This window comes from Phaseolus vulgaris, chromosome 1 (genome assembly GCF_051622355.1).
Source record: "Phaseolus vulgaris cultivar YP4 chromosome 1, ASM5162235v1, whole genome shotgun sequence".
Lineage (NCBI taxonomy): Eukaryota > Viridiplantae > Streptophyta > Magnoliopsida > Fabales > Fabaceae > Phaseolus > Phaseolus vulgaris.
Genome location: NC_143498.1, coordinates 11863621 through 11884674, shown reverse-complemented (window position 1 = coordinate 11884674; position 21054 = coordinate 11863621). Strand labels below are relative to the sequence as shown.

Sequence of the window (21054 nt, the reverse complement as noted above, 5' to 3'; positions counted from 1 at the left end):
TAGACTATTCAAAATTGGAGCCAAAACAAGTCACATGAGAAGTGTGACTTGTTTTCCTACTTTGGCACCTCCTAAAACTATATCTACACCTACTCTTTTATGTCACATGGAAGGTGTGACTTTGTTTTGTACATTAGCACCCCTTATTTAATATCTACAACTTCCTTTTAAAGTTCTACTAAAAACTACACAATAGTAATTACAAAAAGAGACATCCAATGAGGCTCATTAATTTAAAGCTTGTGCCCTTGCTCTTATTATCTTCTGAGGCATAATGGAGGATTATGTGTTGGCTTGGGCCTCAGTGTGGGCTTGGGCTTTGGGCTTGGGCCTCCATATTAAGAACACTAATAAGAAGAACTTCAAGTATTTTGGTCATTAACCATTCCTTCTATTAATAGCATCTTTTTTATTCTCATCAGGAACGTTATTGTACCGTCCCGTATCCGGGCGTTGACAAAGTCAACGTCTGAAGTCAAAGTCAACACAAGGCGTCGCCTAGGTGAAGAGACGCCAAGTTCCAGCGTCGCCAAGAGGAAGCGTCGCCAAGGCAAGGCGTTGCCTAGGTGAAGGCGTCGCCCAACCAGGGCGTCGCCAAGATCAAATATCGCTAAGGCAAGGCAATCACAGTGTGGTTCCCCGATACCCATGGGTAGGAAAGACCATGGAGGGAGCGACGCCGTGGGAAGGCCTCAGGTCCCGATGATCCGGGGCAGTGATAAAGAGAAGGAAAAGGTGGCTTCAAGGCCATAGTGATAGCACCAGTGAAGGGCAGCCTGACTCGTGAAGTACCCCTGCCGCCTCAGAGACGCCTTTGGGGCAGATACGACTCAAGGGGAGGGTCACGCCCAGGGCAGCTAGGTGCAGGGTACGAGGGGAAGGCAGATAGGCTCTCAAAGTGAGTGACAAGATGATTGGGGGCATAAGTTGGCACCCAAAAAGTCACCCCTTAAGCAGGAGCACTCCCAAGCAGGAGGACTCACACGTAGAAATGCCCCCAGAAGGGCAGAAACGTCCCCAGATGGGGTCACGGCGCTGTGAAGCCCTCCACGTGTACGACAACTAGGTCAGAATAGAAACACCACTTAGTCAGGTACCAGGTAATTAAAGTCATTCAATATAGTTTCTGTTTCGAGCGTTTAAGGTACTATAAAGGCTCCCAAGCGTTTCAACGTCTTAAATGCGCTACGTTTTCTAATTAGACGCGTTAATTAAGTGTGTTACGTTTATGATTAAAAGCGCTTTAAGGCGCTTTAAATGCTTGGGCAGTTTAAATAGCGCCGGGAATGTTGGAAACGAGGTTCGAACTTTTGGCAAATTTCCCAGAAACTCTCTAGTTGCTTGCTGGAGCCTTGAGGTTACGCACAAGGGACTAGGGAAAGATTTTTGCTAGAAGGAGAAATATACACTAGACACAGTTTCCTTTTTACCACCTTCAGAGTGCCACACGCGGTGCTCCGATACGGAGGTGCATAGTTTTTGGTGTTTCTTGCTGGCTGACTTGAGCGTCGGAGTGCAAACGGCCGCTAGGGCGCCCTTTTGTCCTTCTTTGCAGGAATCCACAGGTAACCAGTGGGAAGGAGTCCCTAGCTGACGGTTGAGGTCGCGCACGAAGACGTCCCAGGTCAACCGGACGGAACATATGGCGCCCACCGTGGGGCATGTGCGTGGACTTCACGGACTTGAATAAGGCGTGCCCGAAGGACTCGTACCCACTGCCCAGCATCGACGCGTTGGTGAATAGTGCATCCGGCAGCAAGGTGCTGAGTTTCCTGGACGCATTCTCAGGGTACAACCAGATCAAGATGCACCCGAGGGATGAGAGTAAAACTGCATTCATGACTGAGACTTGCAGTTACTGTTATAAGGTGATGCCTTTTGGGCTGAAAAACGCGGGCACCACGTACCAAAGGTTAATGGACAAGGTCCTGGCGCCCATGCTAGGAAGGAATGTGTACGCCTATGTAGATGACGTGGTGGTGGTGTCGCAGGATAGGGCACAGCACATGGCATACCTGGAGGAGTTGTTCGTCACGATATCCAAGTACCGCCTCAAGTTAAACCCTGATAAGTGTGTCTTCGGGGTAGAGGCCGGAAAGTTCTTAAGTTTTATGCTCACAGAGAGGGGGATAGAAGCGAACCCCGACAAATGTGCAGCGATCATCGCCATGCGAAGCCCGACGTCGGTGAAGGAAGTGCAGCAGTTGACGGGGCGAATGGTGGCGCTCTCAAGGTTTGTTTCCGCCGGAGGAGAGAAGGGGCACCCATATTTCCAGTGCCTCAAGAGAAATAGTCGTTTCGCATGGACTGACGAATGCGAAGCGGCTTTCATTAAGTTAAAAGAGTACCTGGCGACGCCACCGGTCCTCTGCAAACCGGTAACAGGTGTGCCCCTCCGGCTATATTTTACGGTAACTGAGCGGGCTATTAGCTCTGTGTTAGTCCAGGAGCAGGACCAGAGTCAAAAGCCCATTTATTTCGTGAGCAAGGCATTACAAGGTGTTGAGACGAGATACCAGGCGCTAGAGAAGGCAGCATTAGCAGTGGTGTTTTCAGCCAGGAGGCTCCGTCATTACTTCCACAGCTTTACGGTGGTAGTGATGACAAACCTCCCTATACAGAAGGTGCTACAAAAGCCTGACGTGGCGGGAAGAATGGTACGCTGGGTGGTGGAGCTGTCAGAATTCGACATTCAGTATGAGCCTAGAGGATCCATCAAAGGGCAAGTATACGCAGATTTTATAGCGGAACTCTCGCCCGGAGGTGAGCAAGAGGTGGAAGTGGGCTCCCAGTGGCTACTCTCGGTTGATGGCTCTTCCAACCAACAAGGGAGTGGCGCGGGAATAGTCTTGGAGGGACCCAACGGCGTACTCATTGAGCAAGCTCTGCGCTTCGCCTTCAAGGCAAGTAATAATCAGGCGGAATGCGAAGCCCTGATAGCGGGAATGCTCCTGGCCAAGGAAATGGGCGCGCGGAACCTCCTGGTGAAAAGCGATTCCCAGCTGATTACAGGGCAGGTGTCGGGTGAGTTCCAGGCGAAGGACCCACAGATAGCGGCGTATCTCAGATACGTCCGACTATTGAAGGGAGCATTTAACGCTCTTGAGCTAGTACATGTCCCAAGGGAGAAGAATGCCAGAGCTGACCTGCTTGCCAAGCTGGCCAGCTCAGGTAAGGGGGGTAGACAGAGGACAGTAATCCAAGAGACACTAAAAACTCCGCGTAAATTCGTGGAAGATAACAGGGTGGATGTCCTCCAGATCTGTACATCAAGAGAGAGTCCAAGGAATCATCGCTCTCTGACCCAAGATACGCTGAAGACGCCCCGCATCAGCACGTACGTGGATATGCCTGAAGAAGGAAGACAAATGCAGGTATGTGTCCTAACCGAGGGAGACACTTGGATGACGCCATACAAACGGTACCTGGCGGACGGGGCTCTCCCAGTTGAGCCGGAAGAGGGTAAGAAGATGCCGCAAGATATACTCTGGTGGATGGAGTGTTGTTCAGGCACAGTTTCACTCACCCTATCCTAACGTGTGTAAGTGGCGACGAGTGTACCAGGATAATGGCGGAGCTCCACGAAGGCATTTGCGGGAGCCATGTAGGGGGAAGGTCCTTAGCCTCCAAGGTGATACGCGCAGGGTTCTTCTGGCCAACAGTAAAAGAGGACTGCGCGCGACACGCCCAACGCTGCAGGCAATGCCAAAAGCACGCTGACTGGCACAAGGCGCCGCCAGAAGAACTGCGATCCATATATAGCCCGTGGCCTTTTCATACATGGGGAATCGACATCCTGGGCCCGTTCCCACTGGCAATAAGGCAGATGAAGTATTTGATCGTTGCCATCGAGTACTTCACCAAGTGGATAGAGGTAGAGCCCGTGGCACAGATCACTGCGCACAAGGTACAGCACTTTGTGTGGAAGAACATTGTGTGCCGCTTTGGCGTACCTAGGCGTTTGATATCCGATAACGGGACCCAGTTTGCCAGTCAGCAGTTGAGAAATCTGTGCGCTGAGATAGGCATCAAGCAAGTGTTCGCGTCAGTCGAACACCCCCAGACCAACGGCCAAGTGGAGTCAGCAAACAGAGTTTTGCTGAGGGGGTTAAAGAGAAGGTTGGAGAAGGCCAAAGGGGCGTGGGCGGAGGAAGTTCCAAGGATTGTATGGGCATACCACACCACGCCCCAATCTTCTACCATGGAGACGCCTTTCAGTTTGGTGTACGGATCGGACGCGATGATCCCGGTAGAAATACATGAAAGCTCACCACGTTTTCAGAACTTTGTGGTGGAGGAATCCAACGAAGAGAGGCGGGTAAACCTGGATCTACTAGACGAAGCCAGGGAAGAAGCCAGAATAAAAGCTGAAGCGGTGAAGAGAAGAGTGGAGCGGCAATATAGCTCCAAGGTAAAGCCGCGACAGTTTCAGATTGGCGACCTAGTTATGAGGAAAGCCCACCCATATGAGCTGGAGAATAAGCTGTCTCCCAAGTGGACCGGACCCTTCAGAGTTACCGAGGCTAAGGGCAACGGTTCATACAGCCTAGAGACCTTGGAAGGAGGTCCCATCCCGCGCAGTTGGAATGCAGCCAACCTGAAGTTTTATTTTAGTTGACTTATGTAAAGCAGCTATGTAACAGCCTTGTTAAAGGGGACGCTCTTTTTCCCTTTCTGGGGTTTTTTAATGAGGTCACCCAAATAAAAGAAGAAAAGAAAACAAGTTTGAGAAAAACCGTGCCTTGGTTCTTAGTCTTTATTTTTCTCGGTTTGAAGTAGCGTGAGGCATCGTCAAGAAAGAGGGCGTTGCCAAGAAAGAAGGCGTCGCCAAGAAAGAAGGCGCCGCCAAGAAAGAAGGCGTCGCCAAGAAAGAAGGCGTCGCCAAGAAAGAAGGCGTCGCTAAGAAACATGACGGAGGAAAAGCGCACAATGTATGAGGCGTATGCAAAGTAAAACGGCGTTACAAAAACCAAGTATGGTATAGTACAATTGATATTACAAGCAGTGTTCGATACAAATGGGAGTAATGCGAATAGGGAAAACATTACAACTCATACAAAAACACAAACGAACAACTTTTCAGTGGCCTTCGGCGTCAGCACGGGAAGAAGACGAAGCCCCGCTCTCAGTCCGCAGAGCTTGGGTAAGTCGTGTCCTCCACTCTTGGTTTATTTTCGAACCTGCACCAAGGAAGATGAACATGTCAGAGACACCATGAAGCAAAACACACCTAGATAGAGAACAATAAAGGCGGAAGTTCCTAGGGCAGTGACTCATACCTATATACTTCTCAAGAGTTCCAGCGTTGAACTCCAAACTGATCAAGGTGGCGGAGTCAAAACCTCCCGCCTCAGCAAGAATCCGGCAGACCACCTGGTCATTTGGAGCCAGCTTCTTGAAGGGTTTGGTTCTGAGGGCCCTCGTCTCCCTCACCCAGTACACTGGAAAACCATCCAGGGCGGAGGGAACGAGGTCAGAGCAGCAGATCTTGAAGAACCGTCCTTTCCACCCAGTGAATGAGTTTTAGAAGGGGGTCAGGAGAACTCTGCCAGGAACATTACTGAGAGTTACCCAGAGGTTGTGCCTTTGCCTCTTCACCTCGAAGAAGTGAAGAAAGATGTCGACCGAGGGTGCCCTACCCAGAAACCCGAAAAGGATATCAAAGGCCTTGACAAAAGCACAGCTGTTGGGATATAACTGGGCCGGAGCGGCATTGATCTCCGTCAGCAGTTCCTTCTCAAACTTGGAGAAGGGCAGGCGCACGCCTATGGTTTTGAAAACCACCTGATAGAAGTAAAAGAAAGGGACCCCGTCGTTGGCCCGTTCGTCTCCACACACTGGCTCCCATAGAGTGCAAGGGAGCACAGTAATGTCGTCGTCGTGCCTCCTCGCGAAGGCACGGTGATTATAGGAGCATGAATCCCCCTTGTGTTCCCGTATGGCCCTGGTGGAGAGTAAGCAGGAGCATTCGTCAAGAAGCTCCCTCGAAGCCCAAGGATACAAGTCCTTGGGGTTGACCCTGGGAGGAGTAGAACGAGAAGACATTCTTGAACAGAATCAGGGAGGTTTGAAGTCTTGGCAAGGGTAAAACGCTGGGGGGAACGAACACTGGAAGAACTCTTCGCGAGAAGAAGAAGGGTGCAAGCAGAGAGGGTGCAAGTAGGTTACGAAAGGTGCAGAAATGATGAGGACAGTTTCAAAGCTTTAAAGAATCAAATATTGCGGTTAGAGCGCCAAACGACGCAAATGGAAGTATTGCAGTTATAGCGCTAATCGACGCGAATGGATGCACCGCACGATCAAGCCACGTGGCAAAAGATGGAAGGATGGCCCTGGCACCACTGGTTAAAATCAGAAAACGTTGTATCGACAGAATGCCCAATAGTATGATGCACCGTCGAGAGTGGGTCAGGGGCACAGTAGGAGTCAGGACCAAGTCGAATGACTGAACGTCCCATCAGCCATACAAGAAGCGCCACGTGGATGGTGCAGGCGAAACCTTGAGCTCTTCGCTGTCCTCAGGCGTCGACCAGGGCCAAGGACAAAGTCAATGCCAAGGTAAAGATAACACCCAAGGCGAAGCCAGCATGAGACGCCCGGGGCGTCGCCAAGAAAGACGCAAGGGGCGACGCCAGCATGAGACGGTGCGGGCGTCGCCAACCCAAATATCAGCAGTGCCGCCTCCCCGATACCCACAGGTAGGAAAGACTGCGGAGGGAGACGAAATCGAAGAAGGCAAAGCTAGTTACTGGCGTCGCCTCCCCGATACCCACAGGTAGGAAAGACTGTGGAGGGAGACGAGATCGCCAAACGCCAGCGAATCACTGGCAGGGTTGTTCCCCGATACCTATGGGAAGGAAAGACCATGGAGGGAACGACCCCCCCCCCAAGAGCACTCGACGTTTTAGACACCCGGGGACGATACGGCGCTGCTGTAGCAGGCCTCTCCTTAGGCGTGGGCACCGGGCATTAAGAGGCCAGGATGGATCGCTTGGTGTTAGAGACACCCCATGGACGATACGGCCCCATTAAACAAGCCTCTCCATGGGCGTAGGCATCGACGCGTAACGGGTATAGTACAGCCAAAACAACTGAAGCACGTGAAGTCAAAGGACGAAAGTAAAACCACACAGGCGGAATTCTATATCGCAAAGACACGAAGGTAATCATGCAAAAACTCAAAGTTGTAACGAAAGTACAGACAATTCAAAGAATTACAAGTTTATCAAAGAAGGTTAAAACAAGTGTAAAGGGGTAAAGTGATGATCGAGGGTGGCGGTTCAATCGTCCGTTTCCAGGGGCACGACTTTTCCATCAACAATGTGGTGAGTGGAATTGCAGTTGGAAATGTCGATCCCCGGATTCATGCAGACAGCTTGGGCCAGAGCCTCCTGGAATCCCTCCTCGAAAGTGCCCGCCATGTCCTGGATGAGGGTCTTTTTGTCCTTCTCTAGATCCTCAATGGCTGCGTCCCCATAAGCTACCTGCTTCTCCAAAGCCTCCTTTTCCACACGAAGTCGACTGACCTCGACCTGCAGTTTGTCGTAGTCAACCTGGAGAAGGCCCATAGCTTTGGCCTGGGTAGCCATTTCCCCCTCCATCCGCTCCATTTCGTCAGCCTGCTCACAGCAACGGTCCTTCAAGTCCTTTTGAACTTCCTCGTCAGCTTCGACTAAGTCTTGGAGGCTCGTTATCTGAACTTGGAGGGCGACTTCCCGAGAGTAGAAGTCAGCCTGGAGCCCCATCGCCTCTGCCAGTTGTTTTTCAGCCTTTTCCTTGGCCTCTTGAGCCTGCTTCAGAGTGTTTTGGTAGGCCTCGTTTTGGCATTCCAGGGTTTTCTTTTCCTCCTCCAGGGCAGCTACCCTTGTTTCCAAGGCCTGGAGGGTTTGAGTCTGCAGAACAGCGTTTCTGGCCTGGGCGCGCCATTCAAGGGTCACCGCCAAGAAGGCCCCCAAGTAGAAAGGCATGCCCTCCTTCCTGTCGGAGCCCTCTGGCATTGTTCCATCACTGAAGCCCCTCATCAGATGCATGATTGGGGGAGGGATGGCGATAAAATCGGGGGCGGCAGCGACGGGGGCAGGCGAAGCAGAGACCTCTGCCGGTGGTGGGGGAGGAGCAAACTCGGCGCCTTCGCCTATATCTTCTTGGACAGTTGTGAGGGGAAGGGAAGTAGCGCTTGGAGGGTTGTCCCTGAAAGAGTCCTCTCCCTGGGGCGACGCCGTTGGTAGGAGAGGGACCCTTGCAGATTTCCTCCTTTTGAAGGGTGCCACGCAATCCGAGTCCTCATCGTCGGATATGATCTCCAAGACCCGTTTCCCTTTGTCGAGGGGGGTTGGGGCCGGCGATGAGGCCACGGCCAGAGGAACGGCGGCAATGGGCAGAGGAGAGCCAGGAGTCTGAAGCGCCTCAGGGCTATGTGGGGACGGTGAAGATGAGCCTAGTGGGGCTTCGGTAGTGGTCGGTGGTGGCAGAGGCAGGGCTGATGGGGGGTTCGGGTCAACAGCAGGGGCGGAAGAGGCGCCCGCTTTGGCAGCACGAGCGTCCTTTATCGCCTTCGCCAGCATCATCCTTTTGGAAGCGCCCATCACCGATCCTACATTCAGATAAGCCAAGCAGCAGAAGTCAAAACCAAAGCGATTATGCAAAATCACAAAACGCGTAGAAACGAGAGACGCGAATCACATGGTATAATGGAAGACAGGTGAAAGAGGCCAGAAGAACAAACATGAAGCAGCAAAATACAGATAACGAAAGATAATGAGAGAGGAATCTCCCTACCAAAGTAGGTGGTCAGGGAGTGGGCGTTGTATTCGCTGCGATAAGCTTCAGCGTATCAAAGACGATTCCCAGACCAGCCAGGGCTTTGCATATCTCCCTATCAGCGGGGGATAGCTCATCCAGGGCCTTAGGCTTGAGCAGTTTGGGGTTCTCCGTCCAGTATAGGAGAAAGCCGTCTAAGGCTGTGGGGTCGTGTTTGGCGCAGCACACCCTAAAGAATTTACCTTTCCAGTTTTTGTAAGAGTTCTGGAAGAGGGTGAGGATGATCCTGCCCGCGATGCCGGAGAAGCTTACCCAAAAACTCTTCCCCTGTTTCTTCACTTCGAAGAAATGCAGGAAGACATCCACGGAGGGGAGGATGCCCAGGTACCCGCATAGAATTTGGAAACCCCTTACAAATGCCCAGCTGTTGGGGTGGAGTTGGGCGGGGGCGGTGTTAATCTCAGTGAGGAGTTCCCTCTCGAAGGGCGTGAAGGGGAGGCGCACCCCGACGCGTTTAAATACCGTCTGGTACATGAAGAAGAAAGGATCCCCCTTTCTAGGTCTGTCATCCACACACACAGGTTCCCCCGGTCGGCCAGGACGAACGGAGATGTGCGCGTCGTGAGTACGGCAGAAGGCATTAAAGTTATACAAATGGGGGTCCCCACGGTGATTCTCCAGGTCCTGAAAGGATGTCAGGCTGGTGCACTCGTTCAAAAGCTCGTCGGGGGCCCAGGTATAGAAAGCTTTATAATTGGACTTGGGGGTCTTGGGAGGAGAACCAGACTTTGCGTTCGGGCGCGTCATGGTGTGAATAAATAGCTGGAGAAAGAAGAAAGGAAAAAAGGTTTTAACAAAGCGATGCCAAGACAGAAAAGGAGATAAAACCCCAGGAAATACTACCCACGCGAGAAAACCCAGAAAGAAGGAGAAGGGAACACAGAAGAACGGAGGAGTGGAAGAACACAGCGTAAACGTAAACAGTCCCAGGCAGTTCGACAAAATATGCAATGCGACGAAGGAGAGGAGTCGAGATGTGCAAAAATCATACCTTTGTTTTCGAAGTAAGGGAGGAAGAAGAGCGCGAAAGAAAGAGCAGAAGTTGCAGAGAAAGGCTTGAAGGTGATGAACAGTGCGGAGACGCAGAGAGAATGGATGAAACAGTGGGTGTGAGCGCGGGGTTTGGGGTAACTTAAACGTTACATTTGCAACCCAAGAGGCGCTAATCAGGAGCCGTTCGATCGTGTCGCGTGTCAAAGGATTAAGCGCCCAAGGGAAGCGCAAGGGACCCCAGAGGCTGGCCGTGCGATGAGCCACGTGGTGCGCGATTAAGCGTGGCCCAAAAGGTGTTTCTCCCCGCTTCAGAGGATGTCCAATCAACCATTAAGAGTGCCCCTAGGGTTTAGAGAGTGTCACGTCAACGATTCGAGAATTGTTGAGTCAGCAGGGAATGACACGTCATCAGGGCGACACGTAGACGGCGTGGGCGAGGCCTTAGTCTTTGCGCTGAAGACAAGTCTTCGGCTTAAGACTGGGGGGCTTGTGTACCGTCCCGTATCCGGGCGTTGACAAAGTCAAGGTCAAAGTCAACGTCTGGAGTCAAAGTCAACACAAGGCGTCGCCTAGGTGAAGAGACGCCAAGTTCCAGCGTCGCCAGGAGGAAGCGTCGCCAAGGCAAGGCGTTGCCTAGGTGAAGGCGTCGCCCAACCAGGGCGTCGCCAAGATCAAATATCGCTAAGGCAAGGCAATCACAGTGTGGTTCCCCGATACCCATGGGTAGGAAAGACCATGGAGGGAGTGACGCCGTGGGAAGGCCTCAGGTCCCGATGATCCGGGGCAGTGATAAAGAGAAGGAAAAGGTGGCTTCAAGGCCATAGTGATAGCACCAGTGAAGGGCAGCCTGACTCGTGAAGTACCCCTGCCGCCTCAGAGACGCCTTTGGGGCAGATACGACTCAAGGGGAGGGTCACGCCCAGGGCAGCTAGGTGCAGGGTACGAGGGGAAGGCAGATACGCTCTCAAAGTGAGTGACTAGATGATTGGGGCCATAAGTTGGCACCCAAAAAGTCACCCCTTGCGCAGTAGCACTCCCAAGCAGGAGGACTCACACGTAGAAACGTCCCCAGAAGGGCAGAAACGTCCCCAGATGGGGTCACGGCGCTGTGAAGCCCTCCACGTGTACGACAGCCAGGTCAGAATAGAAACACCACTTAGTCAGGTACCAGGTAATTAAAGTCATTCAATATAGTTTCTGTTTCGAGCGTTTAAGGTACTATAAAGGCTCCCAAGCGTTTCAACGTCTTAAATGCGCTACGTTTCCTAATTAGACGCGTTAATTAAGTGCGTTACGTTTATGATTAAAAGCGCTTTAAGGCGCTTTAAATGCTTGGGCAGTTTAAATAGCGCCGGGAATGTTGGAAACGAGGTTCGAACTTTTGGCAAATTTCCCAGAAACTCTCTAGTTGCTTGTTGGAGCCTTGAGGTTACGCACAAGGGACTAGGGAAAGATTTTTGCTAGAAGGAGAAATATACACTAGACACAGTTTCCTTTTTACCACCTTCAGAGTGCCACACGCGGTGCTCCGATACGGAGGTGCATAGTTTTTTGTGTTTCTTGCTAGCTGACTTGAGCGTCAGAGTGCAAACGGCCGCTAGGGCGCCCTTTTGTCCTTCTTTGCAGGAATCCACAGGTAACCAGTGGGAAGGAGTCCCTAGCTGACGGTTGAGGTCGCGCACGAAGACGTCCCAGGTCAATCGGACGGAACAGTTATGTAAGGTGGTGGCCTCTTCATAGACTTTTCCAAGGGCCACCACCTGAGAAAGCTTGTCGGCCGCTACCAGTAGCTCACATTCCCTCGTCTGCCCAATGATATCATCCCCTAATGTTGTAGAAGCCGCACAACTCTCATTTCTGCTCTTAGGAGTGTGACTAACAAGGGGTTGAATGGCTCAGCACAAAGTTGTTGCGATAGAAACTCTTGTCGCATTCGATCATTCTCCTTTCTAATCTCTAGCCGCATCCGATCAGTCTCGTTTCTCATCTCCTCCAATAATTCTTCACGAATCTTAGTCTTCATTTGAGTTACACTCTCTTTGGGGGAGGAGGATGATTTTCGTTGTGAAACTCCAAAATATAGTTTAATTCCAACCCCTTGTCCAGCTACACGAACACGACCACAGTGCTCAGGTCGTCCAATTGCTTCAACCAGGATATCATAACGACCTTGAGGAAAAAAATTACCTTGGGATTCCAAGGAATCCTGCAATAGACAAAAATCATATCAGTTTTTAATATAATTAATGCTTTAAAATAAATGAAAAAAAAAACTAAAAAAAACTTACAATTTTTTTGATGATAACCCTGAATTGCACAGAACTTGGTGCACCCGACTTTTTAATTCGGGCCCTCTTCCATTTTACATGGCGAAAAGGTGGTGATGGAGGAGAAGTGACCCCTATTTCCACATTCTCAAACGACGTCCCCTGTCTAGATTGCTCCTTTTCCACCATCAGTGATTGCTCAAGTTTTCGATACCCCGAACGAGAGAGTATGTGCGGGGTAACATTCTTCAAAGCTATCTCTTGAGCTTTCTTCCGACGATCCTGTCATAATTGAAATAAACAAACTGAATTAAATTAGATAAACTTATTAATGTTATATAAATAAAAATAGTTAAGTTACTTCACTTACCATCCAAGCTTCATTTTCACGACTTTCTTTAAAAAGACGTCATGTCTCTTCATCAATGTTTGTACTTTAAACATGGATTTTCGTCTTTAAGGTGTTCAAAAACGTATCATGAAGTCAGTCTTGACTTAAAGTGACGAAATTTAAGTCCGATATTGGATATAATCTTTGATCGAAGCGGATCCACATCAGGAATTTCAAAGTTTGCCTGGAAAATAACATCACCAAATTAAAATTAATCAATGAATATTAAAAATCATTATATGGTAACAATAATAATGTAAAGCTTACCAGAACATCCTCCCAGATCATGTTCCGATAGGCCTCTGACACCTCATCCCATGAATTAATCAAAATGGACAGCCTCTCACGAGAAACAACTCCAAGATAGCTCATAAACTCATATGCTTTAGGATCAAAAGCCACTCCAGTGTTGATGTCAATGTCAACATGTGTCTTCTCACCAGTAGCACGTTTTAATGCGAGACGCTTCAGTCTAGTAGGTCCTCTACTGCCTCGTCCGGATCGAGGTCTGATTGGAGTCTGATCGTAATCCATATCTTTGTTAAAAAAATTAGGTAACAAACATTAGTTAATGTGCATCGAATTAAAATCATATAAAAATAATATATAAAATTCTAAATGTGTATTTACGGGTTGCATGTGGGTTGAATGTTCATATGTAAATTCCTTCACTGTGGTCTTTACGGGTTGCATGTACATCATCATCTTTATTGATTATCATTGGTGTGAATGAACGGGGGTCACCATTTTCAATATCATCTATGGTCTCCCCTTTTTTTTCCCGTGTAAAACGACATCCAATGTTCTGACATAGGATCTTTCACGTAGAAAACTTGATATGCTTGTTGAACCATTATAAATGGCTCATCTCGATACCCTATCTTTTGAAAGTCCACTAGTGTGAATCCTGATTCATCAATTTTAACCCCACTTTTATTGTCAACCCATTTACACTTGAAAACTGGAACGAAAAACTTAGTGTAGTCAACCTCTCATATCTCTTCTATAAACCCATAGTATGCCATTGATCCAATTACTGGATTTGTATCTTTCGAAGTCGAAAACTGCATTGACTCAGCTTCAAGAGTAACACCATAATTTTTTGAATTGTACTCTTTTCATCCACAGACTTCGTGAAAAATATACATTTATTCACTTCGTACGCTGTACATGAGATGACATCAAACTTCAATCCAGCAGCCAACTAGGTCAAGGTCTCTGATGTCGTTTAATCCTTGAACACCTCGTCTTTAAACCAAGGCATGAAAGTTCTATTATGTTCCATCAATACCCATTTCTCTACTTGTCTTGGGTTATTTTCCTTCACACCACATAAACATTTACTTGCAAAACGCTTGTGGTGCCATGAATTAGCTGGAAGACCTATTGGATTTGCTTTTGACATGTACTCTAAACAAAATTCAATACTTTCTTTAGCTATGTACCTTTCAATCATTGAAGCTTCTGGACGATAATGATTTTTCACATAACCTTTCAAAATTTTCATATATCGCTCAACAAGATACATCCATCTTAAGTACATTAGTCCACAAAATCTAACCTTTCTTACCAGATGCACCACCAGATGAACCATGATGTCAAAAAAAGATGGAGGAAAAAATATCTCCAATTCACACAAGATAACAACAATTTCATTTTGAAGTTCATATAATTTTGATGGATCAATGACTTTACAACATATGGAAGAGAAGAATAAGCACAAACGGATTATGGTATGTCTAACATGTTTTGGTAAGATCCCACAAATAGCTATCGGCAACAATTGTTGCATCAAATGTGGCAATCATGAGACTTCAACCCTTAACTTCAAATTTTGCATTGACATTAGGCTCTTCACATTTGAGGAATGTCCTTGTGGCACTTTCCCCCCCTTTAGACATTGACAAAAACTAATTTTTTCATCTTTTGACATTGTGTAATAGGCTGGGGGCAAATATATACGCTTACCCATTTCTATGGGTGCCAACTCGCCTCGTATGTTCATCTCAATCAAATCTAAATGAGCATTTAGACCATCCTTCGTCTTCCCGTTAATGTTAAGAAGTGTACCAATTAAGCTATCACACACATTCTTCTCAACATGCATTACATTTATACAATGTCTGATTTCTAACCTCGATCAGTACGGAAGATCAAAGAAGATTGATTTCTTCTTCCAAATGTTTGTCACATATGACTTTTTTTTTTACTTGCCGAAGGTGTTGTCTATTTTATTTACCTTTTCGTAAACCTCAACACCAGTTAATGGAGTTGGTGGACCACTAGCCTTTTAGTGTCCATTAAAGGCTTTTTTCAACCTCCGGTAAGGATGATGACTTCTAAGAAACCTCTGATGCCGAAGATATACTGTCTTCCTTCCATGTTTCAATTGTTGAGAAGTAGTGTCTTCTCCGCATATTGGACATGCTTTATGAACCTTAACACCATAACCTGATAAGTTACCATATGCCGGAAAGTCATTGATGGTGCAAAATAACATGGCATGAAGCTTGAAAGTTTCATTAGCAAATCTGTCAAATACTTCAACACCCTGGTCCCACATTAACTTCAAATCTTCAATTAGGGGACTTAGATAAACATCTACATCATTCCCTGGCTGTGTCGAACCGAATATCATCATAGACAACATCATGTATTTTCGCTTCATGCACAATCCAGGTGGTAAGTTGTAAATAACTAGTAGAACAAGCCATGAATTGTGATTTATACTCATATTACCAAACAAATTCATTCCGTCTGTAGCTAAACCAAGTCGGATATTTGTTGATTCTTTACCAAACTCTGGAAACTCATCATCAAATTTCTTCCACTGAATAGAATCAGTTGGATGTCGGTACATACCATCACATTTCCTCTCATCTACATGCCATCTAAGATTCTTAGCATCGTTTAGGTTTGCAAACAAACGCTTCCTCCTTGGAATGATGGGAAGATACCACATAACCTTCATTGGGGGTCAATGCTTTTCTATATCTTCAATAGTATCATCATCTTTTTGTTTCAACTTATAACGTGATAACCCACACCACACACAACTTTTCAACAATTCAAAATATTTCCGGTATAATATACAATCATTAGGACATGCATGTATCTTTTTATACTCCATAACCATTGGATAAAGAATCTTTTTGGCCTCATAAGTACGATTAGGTAGAGTATTTCCCTCTGGAAGCATATCCTTCAACAACTAAAACAATTTCGTGAAGCTTTTATCAGTCCATCCATTTATTTCCTTCAAATTCATCAATCTTAACACCGTTGACAACCGTGTGAAGTCAGTTGATCCAGGATACAATGGAGTCTCTACATCGCTTGACATACTTCCATATCCATGCGCTTTTGCAAAAGACTCGGCTCCTACATCACGAATCATGTCCTCCAATTGATCATCATCTACATCATCGTGTACTGCTTCATCCATGGTGGACCCCACGTATTCTTCAGTTACGGAAACACGTGGTAAATTTAATAACTCACCATGCCATGTCCAAGTTGTATAAGATCGAAGAAACCCATCACATAGCAGGTGCTCCCTCATTATATTAACATACAGTATCCTTCCATTCAAACATTTAAAGCACGAACACCTGATCTTTGCAACATCATGACCACTATTAATTGCGTAACGTTGTGCAAATTGTATAAATTATTCTACTCCTCTTTCGTACTTGTCACTTTATAAGCAGTACTAGTAATACTAGCATACAAGTATTACTAGCATACAAGTATTACTAGCAGTACAAGTATTACTAGCAGTACTAGTATTACAAGATGTACTAGCAATACTAGAAATACTAGTATTACTAGTACTACTACAAGTACTACTAGCACTACTAGCACTACTAGCACTGCTAGCAAAACTAGCATACTGAAAGTACTAACATTACTAGCAGTACTAGTATTACAAGCAGTACTAGTAGTACTAGTATCACTAGCAGTACTAGTATTACTAGTAGTACTAATATTACGAGTAGTACAAGTATTACTATAAGTACTAGTATTACTGGTTGTACTACTATTACTACCAATATTAGTATTACTAGCAGTACTAGTATTACAAGTATTACTACCATTACTAGTATTACAAGCAGTATTAGTATTACTAGCAGTATTAGTATTACTCCCAGTACTAGTATTACTCGTAGTACTAGCAGTACTAGTATCACTAGCAGTACTAGTATTACTAGCAATACTTGTATTACTAGCAGTACTAGGATTACTAGTATTACTAGTATTACTAGTTGTACTAGTATTACTAGCAAGACTAGTATTACTACCAGTACTAGTATCACTAGCAGTACTAGCATCACTAGCACAACTAGCATCACTAACAGTACTAACATTACTAGCACTACTAGCATCACTAGCAGTACTAGCATCACTAGTAGTACTAGTTTCACCAGCATTACCAGTATTACTTGCAATATTCGTATTACTAGCACTACTAGTATTAATATCACTACTAGTAAAACTAGTATAATTACCAGTACTAGTAGTACTAGCAGTACTAGTAGTACTAGCAGTACTAGTAGTACTAGTATAACAAGCAATACTATTATTACTAGCAGTACTAGTATTACAAGAAGTACTAGTATTACTAGCAGTACTAGTATTACTAGAACTACTCGTATTACTAGCACTACTAGTATTACTATTATTACTTGCAGTATTAGTATTACTAGTATCACTAGCACTACTAGTATCACTAACAGTACTAGTATCATTGGCAATACTAGTATCACTGGCAATACAAGTGTCACTGGCAGTACTAGTGTCACTGGTAGTACTAGTATCACTAGCAGTACTAGTATCACTAACAGTACTAGTATCATTAGTTGTTCTAGTATTACTAGCAATACTAGTATTAATAGTTATACTAGTATACATAGCAGTACTAGTATTACTAGCAGTATAAGTATCACTAACAGTACTTGTATCAATAGCAGTACTAGTATCACTAGCAGTATTAGTATCACTAGCAATAATAGTAGTACTAGCAGTACTAGTATCACAAGCATTACTAGTAATCCTTGTAGTACTAGTAGTATTAGTATTACAGAAAGTACTAGTAGTACTACCAGTACTAGTAGTACTACCAGTACTAGTATTAGTAACAGTACTAGTATTACAAACAGTACTAGTATTACTAACATATTAATATTACTAGGAGTACTAGTATTACAAGCATTACTAGCAGTACTAGTATCAATAGCAATACTAGTGCTATGAGCAGTACTAGTATTACTTGCAGTACCAGTATTAGTAGCAGTACTAACAGTATTACTAGCAATACTAGTATTATTAGCAGTACCAGTATTACTCGTTGTACTAGTAGTACTAGTATCACTACCATTACTATTATTACAAGTAATACTAGCAGTACTAGTATCACTAGTATTACTAGCGGTACTAGTATTCCTAGAAGTGCTAGTATCACTAGCAGTACTAGTATCACTAGCAGTACTAGTATCACTAGCAATACTAGTAGTACAAGCAGTACTAGAATCACTAGAATTACTAGTAATCCTAGTATCACTAGCAGTACTAGTATTACGACCAGTACTAGCAGTACTAGTACAACTAGCAGTACTAGTATCACTAGCAGTACTAGTATCACTATCAGTACTAGTATCACTAGCAGTACTAGTATCACAAGCAGTACTAGTATCACTAGCAGTACTAGTATCACTATTTGTACTAGTATCACTAGTATTACAAACAGTACTATTATTACGAGCAGTACTAGTATCGCTAACAGTACTAGTCGTACTAGTATCACTATCATTACTAGTATTCCTAGTAGTACTAGTATCACTAGCAGTACTAGTATCACTAGCAGTACTAGTATCACTAGCAGTACTAGTATTACAAGCAATACTAGTATCACTAGCAGTAATAGTATCATTAGCAGTACTAGTATCACTAGCAGTACTAGTATCACTAGCAGTACTAGTATCACTTGCAGTACTAGTATAACTAACAGTACTAGTACCACTCTCAGTACTAATATCACTAGCAATACTAGTATCACTAGTAGTACTAGTATCACTAGCAGCACTAGTATCACAAGTAGTATTAGTATCAGTAGCTTTACTAGTATCACTAGCTATACTAGTATCTAGCAGTATTAGTATCACTAACTGTACTAGTATCAGCAGCTGTACTAGTATCACTAGCCTTGCTAGTATCACTAACATTACTAGTATCACTAGCAGTACTAGTATCATTAACATTACTAGTATCACTAGCAGTACTAGTATCACTAGCAGTACTTGTATCACTAGCAGTACTAGTATCACTAGCAGTACTAGTATCACTAGTATTACTAGAATTACTAGCAGTACTAGTATTACTAGTAGTACTATTACTACTAGCAGTACTAGTATCGCTAGCAGTACTTGTAGTACTAGTCGTACTAGTATCACTAGCATTACCAGTATCACTAACAATACTAGTATCACTAGCAATACTAGTATTACTAACACTACTAGTATCACTAGCAATACTAGTAGTACTAGCCGTACTAGCATTACAAGTATTTCTAGTAGTACTGGTATCACTAGCATTACTGGTATCACTAGCAGTACTGGTATCACTATCAGTACTAGTATCATTAGTAGTACTAGTATCACTAGTTGTACTTGTATCAATAGCAGTACTTGTATCACTAGTAGTACTATTATCACAACCAGTACTAGTATCACAACCAGTACTAGTATCACTAGCAGTACTAGTATCACTGGCAGTACTAGTATGACTAACAATACTAGTATCACTAGCACTACTAGAATTACTAGCACTACTAGTATTACTAGCATTACTAGTATTACTAGCATTACTAGTATTACTTGCAGTACTAATATTACTAGTATTACTAGCATTACTATCAGTACTTGTACTGCTAGTATTTTTAGGAATACTAGTACTGCTAGTATTTCTAGTAATACTAGTACTGCTAGTAATGCTAGTAATACAAGAAAATCATTAAATAACAATCAAATCTAGAGATAAAAAATAATTATTCACTATATTAATTAAATTATATATTATTTTATAAACTAAAAAATTATTGGTATGTAAAATAGTTTTTATTATTAATAAAGATTTATAAAATAGTTTGTAAATAGATTTCTAACATTAACTATCAAAATTTATACTGATTACTTCTAAATTAATATTTAACTTAGTTAATATAATAAATAATTATTTTGATATCTAAAATTATTTTTTATTTAATAATTTTTTTAGTAAACTATAAAAGGTCATTTCATTAGAAAATAACTTCTATTGTACCTCCTCGATGAAGGGCTTTTTATTTGCATCAAAATTCCCTTATAATATTCTGCAATAATAAAAAAAAATTAGGTATTACAAAGAGTTCATCTCGAATTTAAAGTTATTTTTTTAAGTGTTTTTCGAATTCAATGTTTTACTTTATTTCATTTTTTTATCAGCTACTTAATTTCGTTTATATCATTTTCTTACCCCCTTTATTATTTTCAACTTATTTTAACATTTTTATGTTATCGCTAGTGTACCGAAAAGAAGTTATCACAAGATATTTTTAATATATATATATATATATATATATATATATATATATATATATCAATGAGTTATTACTAGGTCGTGATGAAAGTGTCATTAAGTGTAAAAATAAAGTGGCCGTACAAGTTATTCTGTAAAGAGAGTTAGCACTAAATTTCTTACCACAATTTTAATTTCAAATTAAGGTTAACGCTTGTTAAAAATGGCGACTCTAGCTGCTAGAATTATATAAAAAAAGGTAATACAAAACATAATGTTATAGATAATACTACAAAATAATCATTAAATAATATAAATTATTTTTAGATATAAAAATTAATAATTAATTAAATACTAATTTAAAAATCAGTTTATAAATTTTATTAATAAGAAAATATTTTACATATTTATATTTTTTTAGATTTTAAAATAATATTTAATTTAATTTATATAATATAATAATTAATTTATTTTGTTTTAAAATTTATTTTTATTTAATAATATTTTTAATGAAAGTCTATTCATTAAAAATAATAACTTGAAATTTAATTCACAAATACAATTAGGTTTTCTTGAATATTAAAAAATTAGTATAAATAATGTATTTGGTGAGTTTGACAATTAGCGTATAGTTAATGTTATACTACTACAAAATCATTAAATAAAAAATAATTTTAAAGATAAAAAATTATTAGTTTTTAGATTGACTAAATTAGATATCATTTTAGAGATTAAAAAATATTTGGTATTTAAATTAATTTCTATTATTGATAAATAATTTTTAAATTGATATCTAATTAGTTACCTAAGTTTTACCTATCAATTATTTAAATTTTAAAGTTGGTATTTAAAACCTTGATATCTAATTACATACCAATTTAAAAATTATTTATCAATAATAGAAACAAATTTAGATACCAATAATTTTTTTGTCTCTAAAATAATATTTAATTTCGACAATATAGCAACTAATTATTTTTTGTTTCTAAATTGATTTTTATTTAATGATTTTCTTGTAGTGTTATGGAATAT

General features: G+C 43.2%; 1 protein-coding gene across 1 annotated transcript; it reads right to left on the bottom strand.

The window, feature by feature from the left end:
• Window positions 1-4960: 4960 nt before the first annotated feature.
• On the bottom strand, window positions 4961-19837 carry LOC137815513 (uncharacterized). Its single transcript, XM_090300345.1, has 6 exons — window positions 19789-19837; window positions 12739-13007; window positions 12451-12655; window positions 12102-12362; window positions 5280-12019; window positions 4961-5180 (listed from the first exon to the last, which is right to left on the bottom strand). Exon 5 carries the CDS (start codon window positions 8583-8585, stop codon window positions 7281-7283), a length of 1305 nt encoding a protein of 434 aa, XP_090156471.1. The 5' UTR covers window positions 8586-12019; window positions 12102-12362; window positions 12451-12655; window positions 12739-13007; window positions 19789-19837; the 3' UTR covers window positions 4961-5180; window positions 5280-7280.
• Window positions 19838-21054: the final 1217 nt, after the last annotated feature.

What these genes read in the sequence shown, in the direction of transcription:
- LOC137815513 (XM_090300345.1), bottom strand. Translation starts at nt 8,585, where the DNA reads ATGGGCGCTTCCAAAAGGATGATGCTGGCGAAGGCGATAAAGGACGCT.